This window comes from Tetranychus urticae, chromosome 2 (assembly GCF_039701765.1).
Source record: "Tetranychus urticae isolate SD_2017Ah chromosome 2, NJAU_TeUrti_SD_1.0, whole genome shotgun sequence".
In the NCBI taxonomy this organism is placed as follows: domain Eukaryota; kingdom Metazoa; phylum Arthropoda; class Arachnida; order Trombidiformes; family Tetranychidae; genus Tetranychus; species Tetranychus urticae.
Genome location: NC_142959.1, coordinates 4,938,430 through 4,953,039, shown reverse-complemented (window position 1 = coordinate 4,953,039; position 14,610 = coordinate 4,938,430). Strand labels below are relative to the sequence as shown.

The 14,610-nt window shown below is 33.3% G+C and overlaps 3 protein-coding genes and 1 long non-coding RNA gene across 6 annotated transcripts; 3 read left to right on the top strand and 1 right to left on the bottom strand.

Moving 5' to 3' along the window:
* Window positions 1-862: 862 nt before the first annotated feature.
* LOC149093734 (uncharacterized) lies at window positions 863-1,214 on the top strand. The gene has a single exon (XM_089268332.1). It carries the CDS (start codon window positions 1,023-1,025, stop codon window positions 1,212-1,214), a length of 192 nt encoding a protein of 63 aa, XP_089124458.1. The 5' UTR covers window positions 863-1,022.
* On the top strand, window positions 863-6,258 carry LOC107366432 (putative phospholipid-transporting ATPase IIA). Its single transcript, XM_015934031.3, has 3 exons — window positions 863-1,365; window positions 1,797-3,895; window positions 3,984-6,258. The coding sequence occupies exons 1-3, from the start codon at window positions 1,211-1,213 to the stop codon at window positions 5,171-5,173; spliced, it is 3,444 nt and encodes a 1,147-aa protein (XP_015789517.1). The 5' UTR covers window positions 863-1,210; the 3' UTR covers window positions 5,174-6,258.
* Window positions 6,259-9,210: 2,952 nt separating this feature from the next.
* On the bottom strand, window positions 9,211-11,000 carry LOC112539321 (uncharacterized). The gene is made up of 2 exons (XR_003083084.2): window positions 9,999-11,000; window positions 9,211-9,866 (listed from the first exon to the last, which is right to left on the bottom strand). It is a non-coding gene; the product is annotated as an uncharacterized LOC112539321 (long non-coding RNA).
* Window positions 11,001-11,066: 66 nt separating this feature from the next.
* LOC107366587 (uncharacterized) lies at window positions 11,067-13,702 on the top strand. Of its 3 annotated transcripts, none has more exons than XM_025161741.2 (4): window positions 11,067-11,195; window positions 11,695-11,716; window positions 11,939-12,189; window positions 12,384-13,702. In XM_025161741.2, exons 2-4 carry the CDS (start codon window positions 11,704-11,706, stop codon window positions 13,347-13,349), a joined length of 1,230 nt encoding a protein of 409 aa, XP_025017509.1. In that variant the 5' UTR covers window positions 11,067-11,195; window positions 11,695-11,703; the 3' UTR covers window positions 13,350-13,702. The 3 variants fall into 3 exon arrangements, with proteins under 3 accessions (XP_025017509.1, XP_015789702.1, XP_089124457.1); XM_089268331.1 differs by lacking the exon at window positions 11,067-11,195 and adding an exon at window positions 11,225-11,327; XM_015934216.3 differs by having other exon boundaries at window positions 11,183-11,716.
* Window positions 13,703-14,610: the final 908 nt, after the last annotated feature.

Here is a 14,610-nt window from a genome sequence, read left to right as displayed (position 1 = left end):
TCAGATATTTAATTTCGTCTTTTTAAAATGAATCTAATTACTTCACTCAATAAGTTGATTCAATTCAATTTTCATGGTCAATAGTTGAGTGAGAATGTAAATTAATCATTCAACTGTGTCCATTATGTTACAGTAATGAGTAATCAAACGTTAACAAACATTGAACTTGATCATATTCAATCTTGACCTTTTCATCTCAATACAAATTGCTTGTCAAATTTACTTTCCAAATTTGAATTAGCTTACTTCGTTTTTTGCTAATAATTTAATGAGTCCATTTAATTGAGCTATCCAGTTCAAATGAATACATTTCATGTAATAATTTAAAGTATTAATTTAGGTGTGATTCTAGACTTGTCACGTCATTTGTGTTTTTTGCATCAGCTTTTTTCAAGTTAACTCCGATAGTTTAAACTTCATTTACTTAAACCGAGAATTAAATTATTAGAATGAACAATTATCTTACATTGTTAGTTACAGTTCTATACATTCATACAGCTTTGGATTCATCATCTCTAACCATCTCATATTCATAGTTGTTAGTCGAGTCGCCATTTCTCTAATAACAAGTAATGATAATCAATCCTACACAAACTTCACCAAAATCGTCTCATATTTTTCAAATTGAAAGTTTCTATTTACATTTTATTCTGGTCAAAAAATAGCTTGAATCATGTTGGTGAATTGATTTGATTTGTATCAAAAAGCCATGAAGTGAAAGGTTAAAAGCACAAATTAACAGAGAATTGCAAGTTTAATGAAAAAAATATAAATGTTACAAAAATTGAATGAACCGCTTTGTGTTACAACGCCATCTAATGAAATTTTCTGTCATGGGAGTTGTTTTTTTTATCATTTGTGTGCTTTTATGAGAGCTTTACAATTTTCATCTAATTAAGTCTTGTTTCTTGTTTTTGATTAATTATAATTATTTATCTTTGAAATTACTTTGTTTGCTTATCTTTATCTTCCTCTTTCTTGTATGAATTTTATTTCTTTAGGTTTATCAAAGATTAAAGCCGATGAATAGTGTTGGAGAAGAGTGTAACGATCTGAAAAGAGAGTACGATCAATGTTTTGACGACTGGTTTACTAATAAATTTCTGAAAGGAATTGACCAGGATACCTGTGAAGCCCTGTTTAAGAAATACCAAAAGTGCGTACTCAATGCGATAAAGAGCAAAAAGATTGATCTAACCATCGTTAATCAATGAAACAAAAGAGCTGGTCGCCATCAAATCCTAGTGGTGGTGGAAGCAATTCTTCTGATGATAGTGTAATTGAATCAACTGAGAACGATTCACTATTATATTCAAGGAGTTCCAAAGCAAGAATAGACCGATCAACCTACCTTCTTCCCCTCGGGTAAGCTTTTTTATTTCATCGCATTTCATGCATCTCTTTCTCCTCTTACACTTTTTGTTACTTTACCCTTCACTCTACTTTTGACTCTTTCTCTTCCATCCTTCACTTTTTTTCTAGCATCTATTATCTGATTGTCTATATTCATTTCTGTTCTCTCTTCTCTATCAATTTCTCCCTTTTTCTCTCGTGTGTGTGTGTGAATTTTTTTATCTAGTCAATTTAATAACATTATGCTGGTGGGTGATTGTTTGTTAGTGTATTCTTACATTATCACCTATAGCTTTGTCATTTTCTCGTTACCTTTTTGTTAGTATTGAACACAACCATCAGTCATTTATCATTGCCACTATCAAGGAGATTAATTGAACTAAAAACTGCATCCACTTTCAATATTATAACATGATATTTCCTCTCGCTTCTTTTCCATATAGTAACCGAAGGCCCAGCCTGGGCTCGGACCAACTTGCCCCATCCTCATCTTTATTCAAACGTTTCAGTTGCCTGTGTTGCCTTTGTAATTGTTTCTCATCATTACTCAGCAAGATGGGTGGACTATTGTGTCGTAAAAAACATTATGAAGCTCGCACTGTTGCCATCGGTCGACCCAATGCTCGTGACAAATATCCAACTAACATTATTCGCAATCAAAAATATAACATTGTCACCTTTTTACCTGTTGTTCTCTTCAATCAGTTCAAATTTTTTCTCAACCTTTATTTCCTTCTCATGGCTTGTTCACAATTCATACCTGAATTTAAAGTAGGCTTGTTGTACACTTACTGGGCTCCTCTGGGTTTTGTTTTAGCAGCCACTTTGATTCGTGAAGCTGTTGACGATATATTAAGATATAAGCGAGACAAAGCAGTCAATTCACAACTTTACAGAATTTTAACACCTGATGGTGTAGTTGCTCTTCCCAGCTCTAAAATTAGGGTTGGTGATATCATCATTGTTGACAAAGATCAACGAGTACCTGCAGATATGGTTTTTCTTAAAACAAGTGAAAAGAATGGTGCCTGTTTCATTAGAACAGATCAACTTGATGGTGAAACAGATTGGAAATTGCGACTTGCTGTGCCAGCAACTCAAGAATTTGATTCTATTGAAGAAATATTTAAATGTGATGCACTAGTTTATACTGAAGAACCTCGTCTCGATATCCACAGTTTTAATGGTAAATTTACTTTGAATGATGCTGCCATTTCTCTGGGAATCGAGAATACACTTTGGGCAAATACTGTTATCGCCTCAGGTACAGCTACTGGTGTTGTAATCTATACAGGACCTGAGACAAGAAGTGTCATGAATAATTTGGAGCCAAGAAGTAAAGTGTGTTTATTAGATATAGAAGTTAACGAGCTCACCAAAGTGCTATTTATGGCAGTTGTTGTTCTTTCTACTGCTATGATTTGCTTAAAAGGCTTCAACGGTCCATGGTATCGATATTGGTTCCGTTTTCTTCTTCTCTTCTCTTACATCATCCCTATCTCATTGAGAGTCAACTTGGAGATGGGACGTGTTGTCTATTCTTACATGATTCAAAGGGATATTGAAATTCCAGGAACTATTGTGCGAACAACCACCATTCCTGAAGACCTGGGTAGAATATCTTACTTGTTAACAGATAAAACTGGTACTCTCACTCGTAATGAAATGGTTTTCAAAAAGATACATTTAGGCAAAGTCTCTTACACACCAGAATATTTTGATGAAGTTGCTGCTATTTTGCGAGCAGCCTTTTCACCTCAAAATCAGCCTCACCATGGAAGTCATCGTAGACAAGATAGTTCAGCATCCAATATATCAATATCATCAGAGAAAAGATTTCATGCCAAACATATTCGTGTCGATTCATACGAAATCGATCGAGATACTATTTATAGAGTTCAATCTGCTGTCGCAGCCATTGCTCTTTGTCATAATGTTACACCTTCATATGACAATGATCTTGACTCATTCAATGCTGGTAATAGTTCAGCAACTATAGATTTACTTGGGGGAAGTAACACATCACTTTCAGGCAATCCATCAGTTGCTATACCTCTATCAATGAGAGGCATCTCTTATCAAGCATCGAGTCCTGATGAAGTTGCTTTGGTTCAGTGGACTGAAAAAGTTGGCCTTGCTTTGGTTCACCGAGACCTTAATTCAATGAAACTCCGAAATCCTCTTGGAATGATTATGAACTATGAAATTCTTCAAATTTTTCCATTCTCCTCTGAAACTAAAAGAATGGGTATTATTGTCCGAGATATGGCAACAAAGGAAATTATTTTTCTTCTGAAAGGAGCCGATGTTGTCATGAATCAAATTATTCAATACAGTGACTGGTTACAAGAACAATGTGATAATATGGCTCGATCTGGTCTTAGGACATTAGTGGTTGCCCGAAAATTCCTCAGTGAAGATCAATATGCTGATTTCCAATTCAGATATCATCAAGCTAAACTCTGCCTTCATGATAGAGCAGCAAGAATGGGATCTGTACTCGCAACTTTAGAAAAAGACATGGAACTTCTTTGTTTAACAGGTTAGAAATGCGACTTTTATTAAATCCCACAGCATCAAATTTTTTCATTCAACTAATGTTTGTTCATCTTTTTCTTTTAAATAAATAGGTGTAGAAGATAGATTACAAGAAGGAGTACCGACAACATTGAAAGGGTTACAAGACGCTGGTATAAAAATTTGGATGTTGACTGGTGACAAATTAGAAACAGCTCAAAGTATCGCCAAAGCTTCCCAGCTTGTTAAGAGGATGCAAGAAATGTATGTTTTCCGGCCAATTGAGTCAAGAAGTGAAGCAAATATGGAGTTGAACAACTTTAGGCGTAAAAATGACTGTCCACTTGTTATTAGGGGTGAAGATTTAGAAATATGTTTGAAAAATTATCCTCAAGTTTTCATGGAAATTTCTTGTCAATGTCCCGCTGTTATCTGTTGCCGTTGTTCACCAACACAAAAGGCTGAAGTAGTTCGTCTCATTCAAAATTACACTGGACGACGTGCTTGTGCAATTGGAGATGGAGGTAATGATGTTTCGATGATCCAAACAGCAGCCATTGGTATTGGTATTGTTGGTAAAGAAGGTCAACAAGCTTCTCTTGCCGCAGACTTTTCCATTACTCAGTTTAATCACATTTATCGTCTCATTCTTCTCCATGGACGTTACAGTTACAAAAGATCAGCCCAATTATGCCAATTTATTATCCACCGTGGTCTTATTATATCAACCTTACAAGCTATTTTCTCTTCTATTTTCTATTTCGCTTCTGTTGCTCTTTACCCAAGTTTACTCTTGGTCGGATATGCAACACTTTACACCATGTTCCCCGTTTTCTCCTTGGTACTGGACAAAGATGTACCACCTCATCTAGTCATTCGTTACCCAGAGCTGTATAAGTTAATGAAAGGTCGATCATTAACGTACAAAACCTTTTTCATTTGGGTATTAATCAGCATCTACCAAGGAGGCGTAATCATGTATGGTGCAATGTTGCTATTTAATGATGAGCTAATCCATGTGGTTGCAATAACCTTCACCTCGGTCATCCTTACTGAGTTACTGATGTTGGCTTTTACTGTTCGTACATGGCATTGGCTAATGATTGTCGCCGAGTTCATTAGTTTATCCTTTTACTTGATGACCCTGATAATATTTCCCCAATACTTCGACGAAACGTTCATCCAAACTCGTGCCTTCCTATGGAAAGTAATCCTATTAACTATTGTCAGTTGTTTACCCTTGTACATTTTGAAGTTTTTGCATAGGAAGATCGCCCCGCCAAGTCACTGTAAATTGACTTAATTGTATTAGAAACATCGTTTGATGTGCTTTCTCTTCTCCTCCACTTTTACTTTCTCCTCTTTCCTTTTCATTCTCTTGTCTCTATCTACATACATATACGCATACAAATATTCCCATTCTCTTATTTTTCTCTCTATCTCTCGGCCTTTTGTATGAATGATATTATGTGCTGAGAAAAAAACTAAAAATATCTTTTTGATTAATTTAAATCAACAATATTCAAGCCCAACGGAAAAACAAGCCTTCAATCAATGCTTGGCCACTGAAATATAAATGGAATCAATATCAAAAACCATTCGTCATCTGATGAAATAAAACCAACCAGAGTAAATATTATCTATTGAAGATCAGCAAAAGTGTTAAGCCTCCCAATTATGTAAAATTCAGCTCAACAAATGATCCAAAGGAAAACTTATATCATGAAAAGTGAAATTTTGAGAGGCATTCACAGAGAAAACACAAGAAACTATCATATTTCCATGATACCAAAACGGAAACAATGAAAACACCGGAAGATTGTAAACAACGCAAACAACGTGAACAACCTTGAAAATGATTTACACCTTGGAGAGAAATAAATCAAAGACCTCTAAAGAAACAAAAATTTGCGAAAAAAGGCAGAAAACAACTCGTTCTTTCCATGTATAAATTTTTAAAAATCTTTGTTTTGGTTTATCGTAATTTCTTTGATTACTATGTCTTCGTCTTTTTTTCATCTCACCCATTCAACCCTTTTTTCTGCATTCTCATTCTTTCCTTCTCATCTTTCATATTTTCTTTGCCCTTACTTTTGCTTTCATTTTTTTTTTCATTTATCGCTGTTTTTATCCTTGAAGTGTGTAAAAGACTTGTACTCATCACCAGTTAAACTTCAAATCAACAAAAAAGGCACCGAAAGCACAGGAGTAATTCCAACTTCGAAGATTAGAACAAGGAATGGTAAAAGAAATTTTTCTCGACTTACAAAGGCAAAGCGCAAAAACAACTAAAACATGTTTATATTTTACTGTTATATTGGAGAAAAAGGAAAGCAAAACGAAGCAAAAAATGAACATTAATTAAAATGACATGTTCAGTCTGAAAAATGTGACTTTACTCATTTACGCGTTGATTAATTCAATATTAATGGAAAAGTTATCATTGCAGAGTAATTATCACATCACAGCCTATTTATAGCTGTTGGTGATGATATTATTTAAATGAATTAGTAATATTCAAAATTATCACCAAATTCATCAAACCTGCTATCAAATTAACAATGAGTTGAATAGCCATCAATATTTTTAACCCGAGGAACCAAATATATTTGTTAAAATCTGTGATTTTTCCGTTAAACCAAAATAACAAAAGTAGGCAAAATCCAGTGACCTTTGCATTTGTTTCCTGTTGATGATGATGATGATGAATAAGAAATAGATGTGATATCGTTGATGATGTTAAACTGTGTTATTATTTTGTCACTTGGTGACACTCAATGAAGCCACTGATGTTGTATTGCTCTTTATCTGAACCATAACCGACAATTGACAACGAGCGATCTCTAAATACTGCAAGACTAGAAGATGAGACAAAACAAAAAAGTGTATTTTCACTGTAAATACAATTAACTTTTTCTTTCCTTTCTTGCTTTCTTTTTTTTTACGGAAAAAGGTCCAACGTTTGTAGACTAATTTTTGACTTTATATTCTGTTGATGGTGATGTTGCCAAAAAAATATTTGTGACTTGGAAAGTCTGTTAACCCACCAAAGACGAGCGGGATCCTTTTTCATCTTCTCCTTCACCATCTTCATCTTGGACCACATTTCGTCTTAACTGTCATCCGATCTAAGAAAAACGAAAGATTGATTCACTATTTTTTAATCTTTTAATTTGCGTGTTACACGTATTAATACACTCGAGCCTAGTCGCTTGTAGGCCACATTCAAGACTAATCATTACATTTCCTTATTGAAAAGTAATTAGGAATTTGTCATTTACTGTTAATTACAACTACAATGAAGACGTCTTTCAAAGGCCCAATAGATGTAAATACACTTACAATGTACATAGACATAGACTTGTATTCCGCTTCTGTGATAATCTTCATCTTGATTCCTTGTTCCAGCTTCTTGCTTGGTTAATCACAACATCAAATTATCATTCTAATTAACACAAAATTCAGTTACACTTTTCCTGTAAAACAATTGAACAGCTAACATTATCAACATTGTCATAAGTATCCAAGAAAGGCTCTTTGTATACACAGCCTTTGTTACTCATTTGATTGTTGCTTAATTGAGCCTAAATCTAGAAGCTGTTAATGCAATGGTTAATACAATGGACCACAAAATGGCAGTACTGATTAATGAATTATTTACAATGGACAATTTAATGGATTAACAGCGCAATGAATAACCTTCTTTCTATATCAACTTAACCCAACTTGAACCAACTTGGCGATTTAAGCGTTTCAAGTTGTTGCAGGTTAATTTTGCCTTTTATAAAATGATTATCTTGAAATGTTTCCATTAATTTAATGTTTCCCTTTTTTGGTTAATATTTTGGATGATAAATCAACTAATGAATTAATTTTAGACCGTGATTCCTATGTAAATAATTTTGTCAATTGTTACTTTTAGGTCTAACTTAAACTGATTCACATTGAAGCAGCATCGGAACAGCACTGTGATTCTAAATTTGATAATACTAATGGTAAAGATGTTAATTTAACCACAAAAAAGGGAAAATTTTGGGTTAATTTAACAAAGTCAATTTTAGTTGATTACTCCTTACTGTTTACTTATGATTACAATCACAGATACATGTAATAATAGTAATAACCAGTTGACCATAATTTAAACGAATGTTTGTTTGTTTCTTCCTTTCAACTGTTCAACTATTATTATCATCATGAACGTAATTATAATAAAGTTGAATATGATGATTATGATGGCGATAATGATGATGAGATAGACTTGAAATGTAGCTTTACAATCTCTGTTTCAATCTCATTTTGAACGCGTTGTTTCCCTGCTCTCAGTAAATTGTTATTTAAATTTGCTTACCTCGACAAACTGTCTCAGTCTTTGCTTTATTATAATTATTTTTCATTATTATTATCATTGAGATTAACATAAACATTCATAAGTCTAGTGAGACTAAAATACAAACATAACTGACGATTCAACACTTCATTATATTCACAATTATCACTGTAACTGTTGACATTTAAAAGGGAAAAACGCAAATTACTGAACTTGGTAATTCAATATTCAATTTAATTTCATTAACAGAAACAACTATGATTTAGAATTATTTAACGCAATTGAAAAATAGCTTTAATACAAATGTAATGACAATGATTTGTCAAACTGGCAAAATTTGCTCGAGTTATGAATTTCAAGACAATTGCTTTGAATGGAGCATTTGATTAATTCTTGTTTAATTGTTTGACATATTTTCAATAAATTGATTTATGTTTCGGATTGTAGTTGATGTTTAAATTGGTTAGCGTATTTTGATCATTTTAAGGTAAACAATGTCAAAATATGTTGGACAATTAATCTCTCAACTCGCTTAACGTAATTGCAATGTAAACACGAAAAAAGTGAAAATCATTTATCACACTGACAATCCATCTTATTCAATGTTTAACCAAAATATCAAAATGCAACAATTTACTGGTGATAATCCCTTTTTTACCAAGAATTGAGATTAAAATTTTTGCTCCAAAACTCGCCAGTTGTTATTTGCAATGTTAAACTTTCTCTTGCAATAAAAGGTTAACTTGTTCAACAGTTGGAAGGAAAATATCGTTCAAGTTAAGGGAAAAAATGAGAGTATAAACTGCAATTGAATATTCATTTTCTTGATAATTGTTACTGTTCTCAGAAGCAGACAAACTAGTCAATATTTTTTGGTAAATTGTTAACTTAATTGTTAATATTCATTGTCATGATTTACAAAATTACTCTGAAAATGTTGATGGCTGGTGTTGACCAATAGCAAAAAGATTGGCATTGGTTTGATCAATCGATGGTGAATGAATGTGTTGGGATAGTTGAAGAAAAAATTTTTATGCTGACAGAATCTCAGGAAATACATCATCGTCAGTACTTAGTAGGAACAGGGGAAATGTAAAACAAAAAGTCAAACATAAGATGATATTCAAGTTAATCACAAGTCGGCAAAATGCTCTTTAACCACATTTTAAAGAATTTTGTTGAAAAGAATCTTATATAATATTTGATTGAAGGCAAAAAGAGAGACAGAAGATGAAGATGTTGACGACCATGATAGGCATGTTGATGATGCACTTTGCTACTTCTTAAGTCTCAAGTAAACATATTTTTTTGCGGTTGTTTTTTGGTTAAGTGAAACTCTTCCTCAGTCCCATTTGGCCAAGTTAAATATATACGCAGTCCATGAATGAGACTTAATTTTGCTTCAACATTATCTTTGATTTACCAGTATTCCTGTTGTAGTTGATGATGCGACTGCTACCACTTTGGAGGTTTAAATTGTAGTAAGATTATTGATGTTTTCTCGAGGATTGACTTGTCACAATAAATATATAACTCAAGACAAAAGGGTGACCCGTCCAGAAAAAAGCAGGGGAACCTCCTAGTTTAAGCTTTATCCTTAAGCCTTGCTTATATTTTTCACCATCCTTTGCCATTCCTTTTCCTTGACTTTTGCCTTTTCTTCCAAAAACTGTCAAAATTTACAAATGAAAAATGTTAATTATAATGATGAAGGCATTAATTACTGGGTTAAAGAAACCACTGTTAACTGTAAAAATCAACTTGACACAGTTTAACTTTTTTTAACTCTTACAATACTTACAATATTTTTGGCTTCACTTTCACTAAACCATTGAGATCACTATATCCATTTGGACTTTTTTTCACACAAACAAAAGGATAGAGACAGAAAAAGAGTTGACCATTTTAGTTAATTGTTGCCTTTTGTGTGAGAAATATAATTAATTACATCGAAGATGCATCTCATTAGGTTCAAATCATTTGCAACAATAAATAACAAAAAACAAACCAAAGATCACAAACAAAAAAAAGCTAAAATGGTTAATCCGGGAAAAATTAGCGCCTTTTCAGCTTCCAGTGATGAGCTTTAGCGGTCAATACAAATTTCAAAGTTAAAAGTAATATTTTTTAATAACTTTTGCATTAAAGAACCAATTCAAGTGTATTATAGTCTCATAATGATTATATTATCATGAAATTGATATTTAACAGAATGAAAATTATGAAAAAGTTAATCAAATGTAAAACATAAAATTATAACCATTATTTGGTGTAACTTTATACTTATATTGTTAGAAGATAATATTACAGTTGCCATCTAATTAATAACACAAACTAGAGTTTTGAATATTTTTCATTAAGAGGTTGACAATCAACTATATGATCGGAATCAATGTCAATCTGATTTGTTTAAAAGATTCATTTTGCTTCTCAATCCTTCAGTGAAAACCAACAATTGTTAGCTTTGTTAGTTTATGTGATACTTTCAAGTTTCAGATGATCATGACGATGACAAGCGATGATAATGATAATAAGACAACAGAATAATAATAATGATCTAATCAAATTTTTATACGGAATACAGAATGAATTCAGAATGAAATGCCAATTCTCCGCCTTGTTACTCGTTCCGCCTTCATCTTAACCCATGTTAACCAATAGAGAGGCTGAAGAAGGTAACTTTTGTACCAATCAGAAGCATCTTATTTATATTTTGAGCTGTAGGAAGGAGAAAGAGGAAGATGAGAGGATGAGGATGAAGATGATGATAGAGATTAGAGTAAAGAAGGTAAAGATGATAAAAAGTAAGGTTTGAATGAAGCATCCCGAAGTAAGTTGAAAGGCGTAAACAATTAAACTTGAAAGCTTGGAGCTGCGCTTGAGTGTGTTTCAAGTGTTGTGGCTTTTTTTGTGTGTTTTTGTGCTTCTATCTGTTATTTGCGTCATTGTTGACTGTGTATTTTGCATGCTACAACAACGTCTATGAACCATATAGTAGGTCTGGGAGTTTCATCTTGATCGCCTCATCCTTTCCCTTTTTACACTTTATTACATTTCTTGTTCTTGTGCTCGTTTTCAATCATCCTTACCCGTTATATCTGAATGCCCGGTTGATAACCAAACATCCATAGTAACTTGAGATACTGAAGAGACGAACACTTTTTGCTAGGGTTTGCTAGTGTTGGAGGAAGACTAGGAATAAGAAGGAAAGAGGTGTTGAAATTGCAAGAATAGAGAGTTAAGTGAAGTGAAAAAAGTCAAGTGAAATTGACTGATTTTTATAATCTTTTGTTTTCACCAATGATTAGTTGATTTGTTTTATTTCATATTTCACTTGTCTTAGCACGGGAGAGTGAATATTCAATAATTAACAACGATAATAGCAATTAAACAAGCTCCATTTAAAACTAAGTCTTTTTCATTATCAATTTACTATTTTGTTTTGGTTTCCCTTTTCTCCGTCATCTTAACATTTTCACATGTTTATTTGTCAACAGGCCTCATCAATGAATACAATTGGTGAGTATTTCAAAGCCAATTTAGTTTTAATCATCGTCAGTTGTTTTAAATTTTAATATAAATTATAGTTTAATATAACTATTTGAGAATCTCTTTTTTCAAGATATGTTTCTATCTTTTGTTTGTGCCTTTTGCTTGCTCTTGTTTACATCTTAACCTCAATCTTATTGTTTTGTGACGCTCATTTTAAGCTTGTTTATTCATCTATATTAATTTATTTAGCCCGAGTTAATCAAGCCCATGGAGAGGTTAATCAACTTGGAGGTGTATTTGTTAATGGGCGACCTTTACCAAGTGAAATACGGAATAAAATTGTTGAACTGTCCCATCTTGGAGTGCGCCCTTGTGACATAAGTAGACGTCTAAAAGTATCCCATGGTTGTGTCTCCAAAATATTGGCTCGTTATGCCGAAACAGGATCAACTGCTCCAGGTAACATTGGTGGGTCAAAGCCTAGAGTCAGTACCAAAGAAGTAAGTTAATTAGCTTCAACTATTCACTTGATTCTCTTCAATATTAAACATTCCGAAGACAAAAAATTTAATCAAATGTTATGCCTTTCCATTAGTCACAGTCTTTGTCTGCTTTTAAATCGCAGTCTTTTTCCCTAAACTACTTAAGGCCTTAACATTTACTGTCATTAACCATTTCATTGTTTTAATTGTAGGTTGTCGCTGCCATTAGACGATTGAAAAAGAATGATCCAGGAATATTTGCATGGGAAATTCGTGAAGCTCTTCTAAAAGAGGGAACTTGCCATCAATCAAATGTTCCTTCCGTAAGCAGCATAAGTCGAATACTAAGAGCGGAAAAGAACAGTTTATCATCTTCTTCGGTTTCTTCTGTATCATGTTCTTCATCATCACCATTATCATCAACAACAAATTTATCTTACACGAATGGTTATGTGAGCTGTAAACGAGGACCACCACCACTTGCACACCATCATACCCATCACCCTCACCATCATCACCATGCATTACCTCTTCAACATCACCATCACCATCATCCTTATTCAAATAGTTTAACTCATCATCACCATCACCATCAATCGACACCATCAAATTCAATCATCCATAATAGTCCAGAGTCACTTTCACCTTCCGGATCAAGTCCATCTTTTTACAATTCACTCTATTCAAGTTACCCTTATCCTGGATCGGGTAATATCGCCCATTCCATGGATTCACCATCCCTAACAGCTTCACCTCATCCCATTTCATCTGGATCTTCAGCCTCAGGTCATCCTCAAACCAATTCACCTCCATCTTCAACCTCACCCTGTTCATCGTCAACCTCAGCCTCTGTCGTTGCCACAGCTGCTGCAGCTACAATTGCCTATCACAACATGTCGAAAGCCTTTTCAACTGTTGAAGCTTCGGCTGCTGCTTTATACACTCCTGTCTATCCCGGTTTCACTTGTGCAGCCAGTGGAGTTGCTGCTGCAGCGGCTGCAGCGGCTGCTTGTGGTCACACACAGATACCTAATCAACCACCGCCGGGAACAACACCTGATACAACTAATTTTGCCTTACACACCATGAATAGAGCTTTTAATTCAGTTGATCTGGCTAATGCAATGAGAAATCCTTGGCCTTCTTCACATACAGTAACCAATCTCTTGGCAGGTTAGTTAACTGACAATTTAGTCTCAGTAGTTGAAAGTATAAAAAAAGCGCTCGTTTTATTATGCCTTTTATCATTTTAACGAACAATATTTTTTAGCTTTTCACTCATATTTGCAACCATCTTAGCATTTAAAACCTCAATTTACATCCTAATTTAGTTAGGGTAAACAAACACTGCAAGAAAAATTTAGTAAAATTGCGTGAAATTTACCGCAACTTTAGGCTTGACTCCGTTCACTGATATCATTATCCTTTTAGGCCTTAAACAAACGCAAAATTTTGTATTTCTAGCCTTACCAATGTTGTAATGAAAAATTAAAAAATAAAAAATAAAAAGTTAATGAATTCATTAAATAAACTCAACTTTTCTTTACATTTTCAACCTTAATTAAAACAAAAGCAGCAATTAAATGATAATATTTTCAAAGTATTAAATTTAATAGACGCTTTCTGAGCCGTTCAGCTTTTCAATCAACAACAAAACCTTAAACATACACCTTCAATGTTTATTATTACCTGAGTTTAGAAATAAATTTTACGGAATTATAATCATTTCTCTCATTACTTATTAGCTACCTTTTTTACCCTTTGATCTTGATGTAATCTAATACAATAATGTATGAAATGAGTTAATTAACCAACAAACAAAGTTAAAAGGTTTGATCAATTGGATAAAGTATTTGAACGAGTAAAATCCCAATCAATTGGATTTACAGAGTTATTGACAAGATGATCGTAAGGATGACTTTAAAAGATTGCCATGATTAACAAGAATGAGATTACATGAGAACCTGAAGAGGAGGAGAAGAAGGATGAAACAAGATTTAAAGTAGTGTTGATTTGGTTTAATCAGTCGACTTTATATTAATAATTTCAATATTGTAAGACTAATCTTGGTTTTGTTTTTTTGGCAATGAAACAAATTGAATTGGTTGACAGGATCAGGAATGATTAGTAGTGAACAAAGCTGACTGATTCCAAGTAAACCAATGATAATCTGAATTGCTGAAGAGATGATTTTACTCGATTTTTGTTGTATTATTAGACCATGAAGGGAGAGAGGAACATGTTTATCTTCATTGACATCTATATCAATGAATCAATCAAATCTTTGTCAACACACACATGATAATTGTAAGTATTGCAACTAATCAATGCATTTCTTAACATTCCCTTGTTATTTTAACTTCTTTGGTGGTAAGCAGGGAATCTCAAGATTAACAATTGATATAACATTTGGTTTGTTTAACCACTGGAATAGAGACA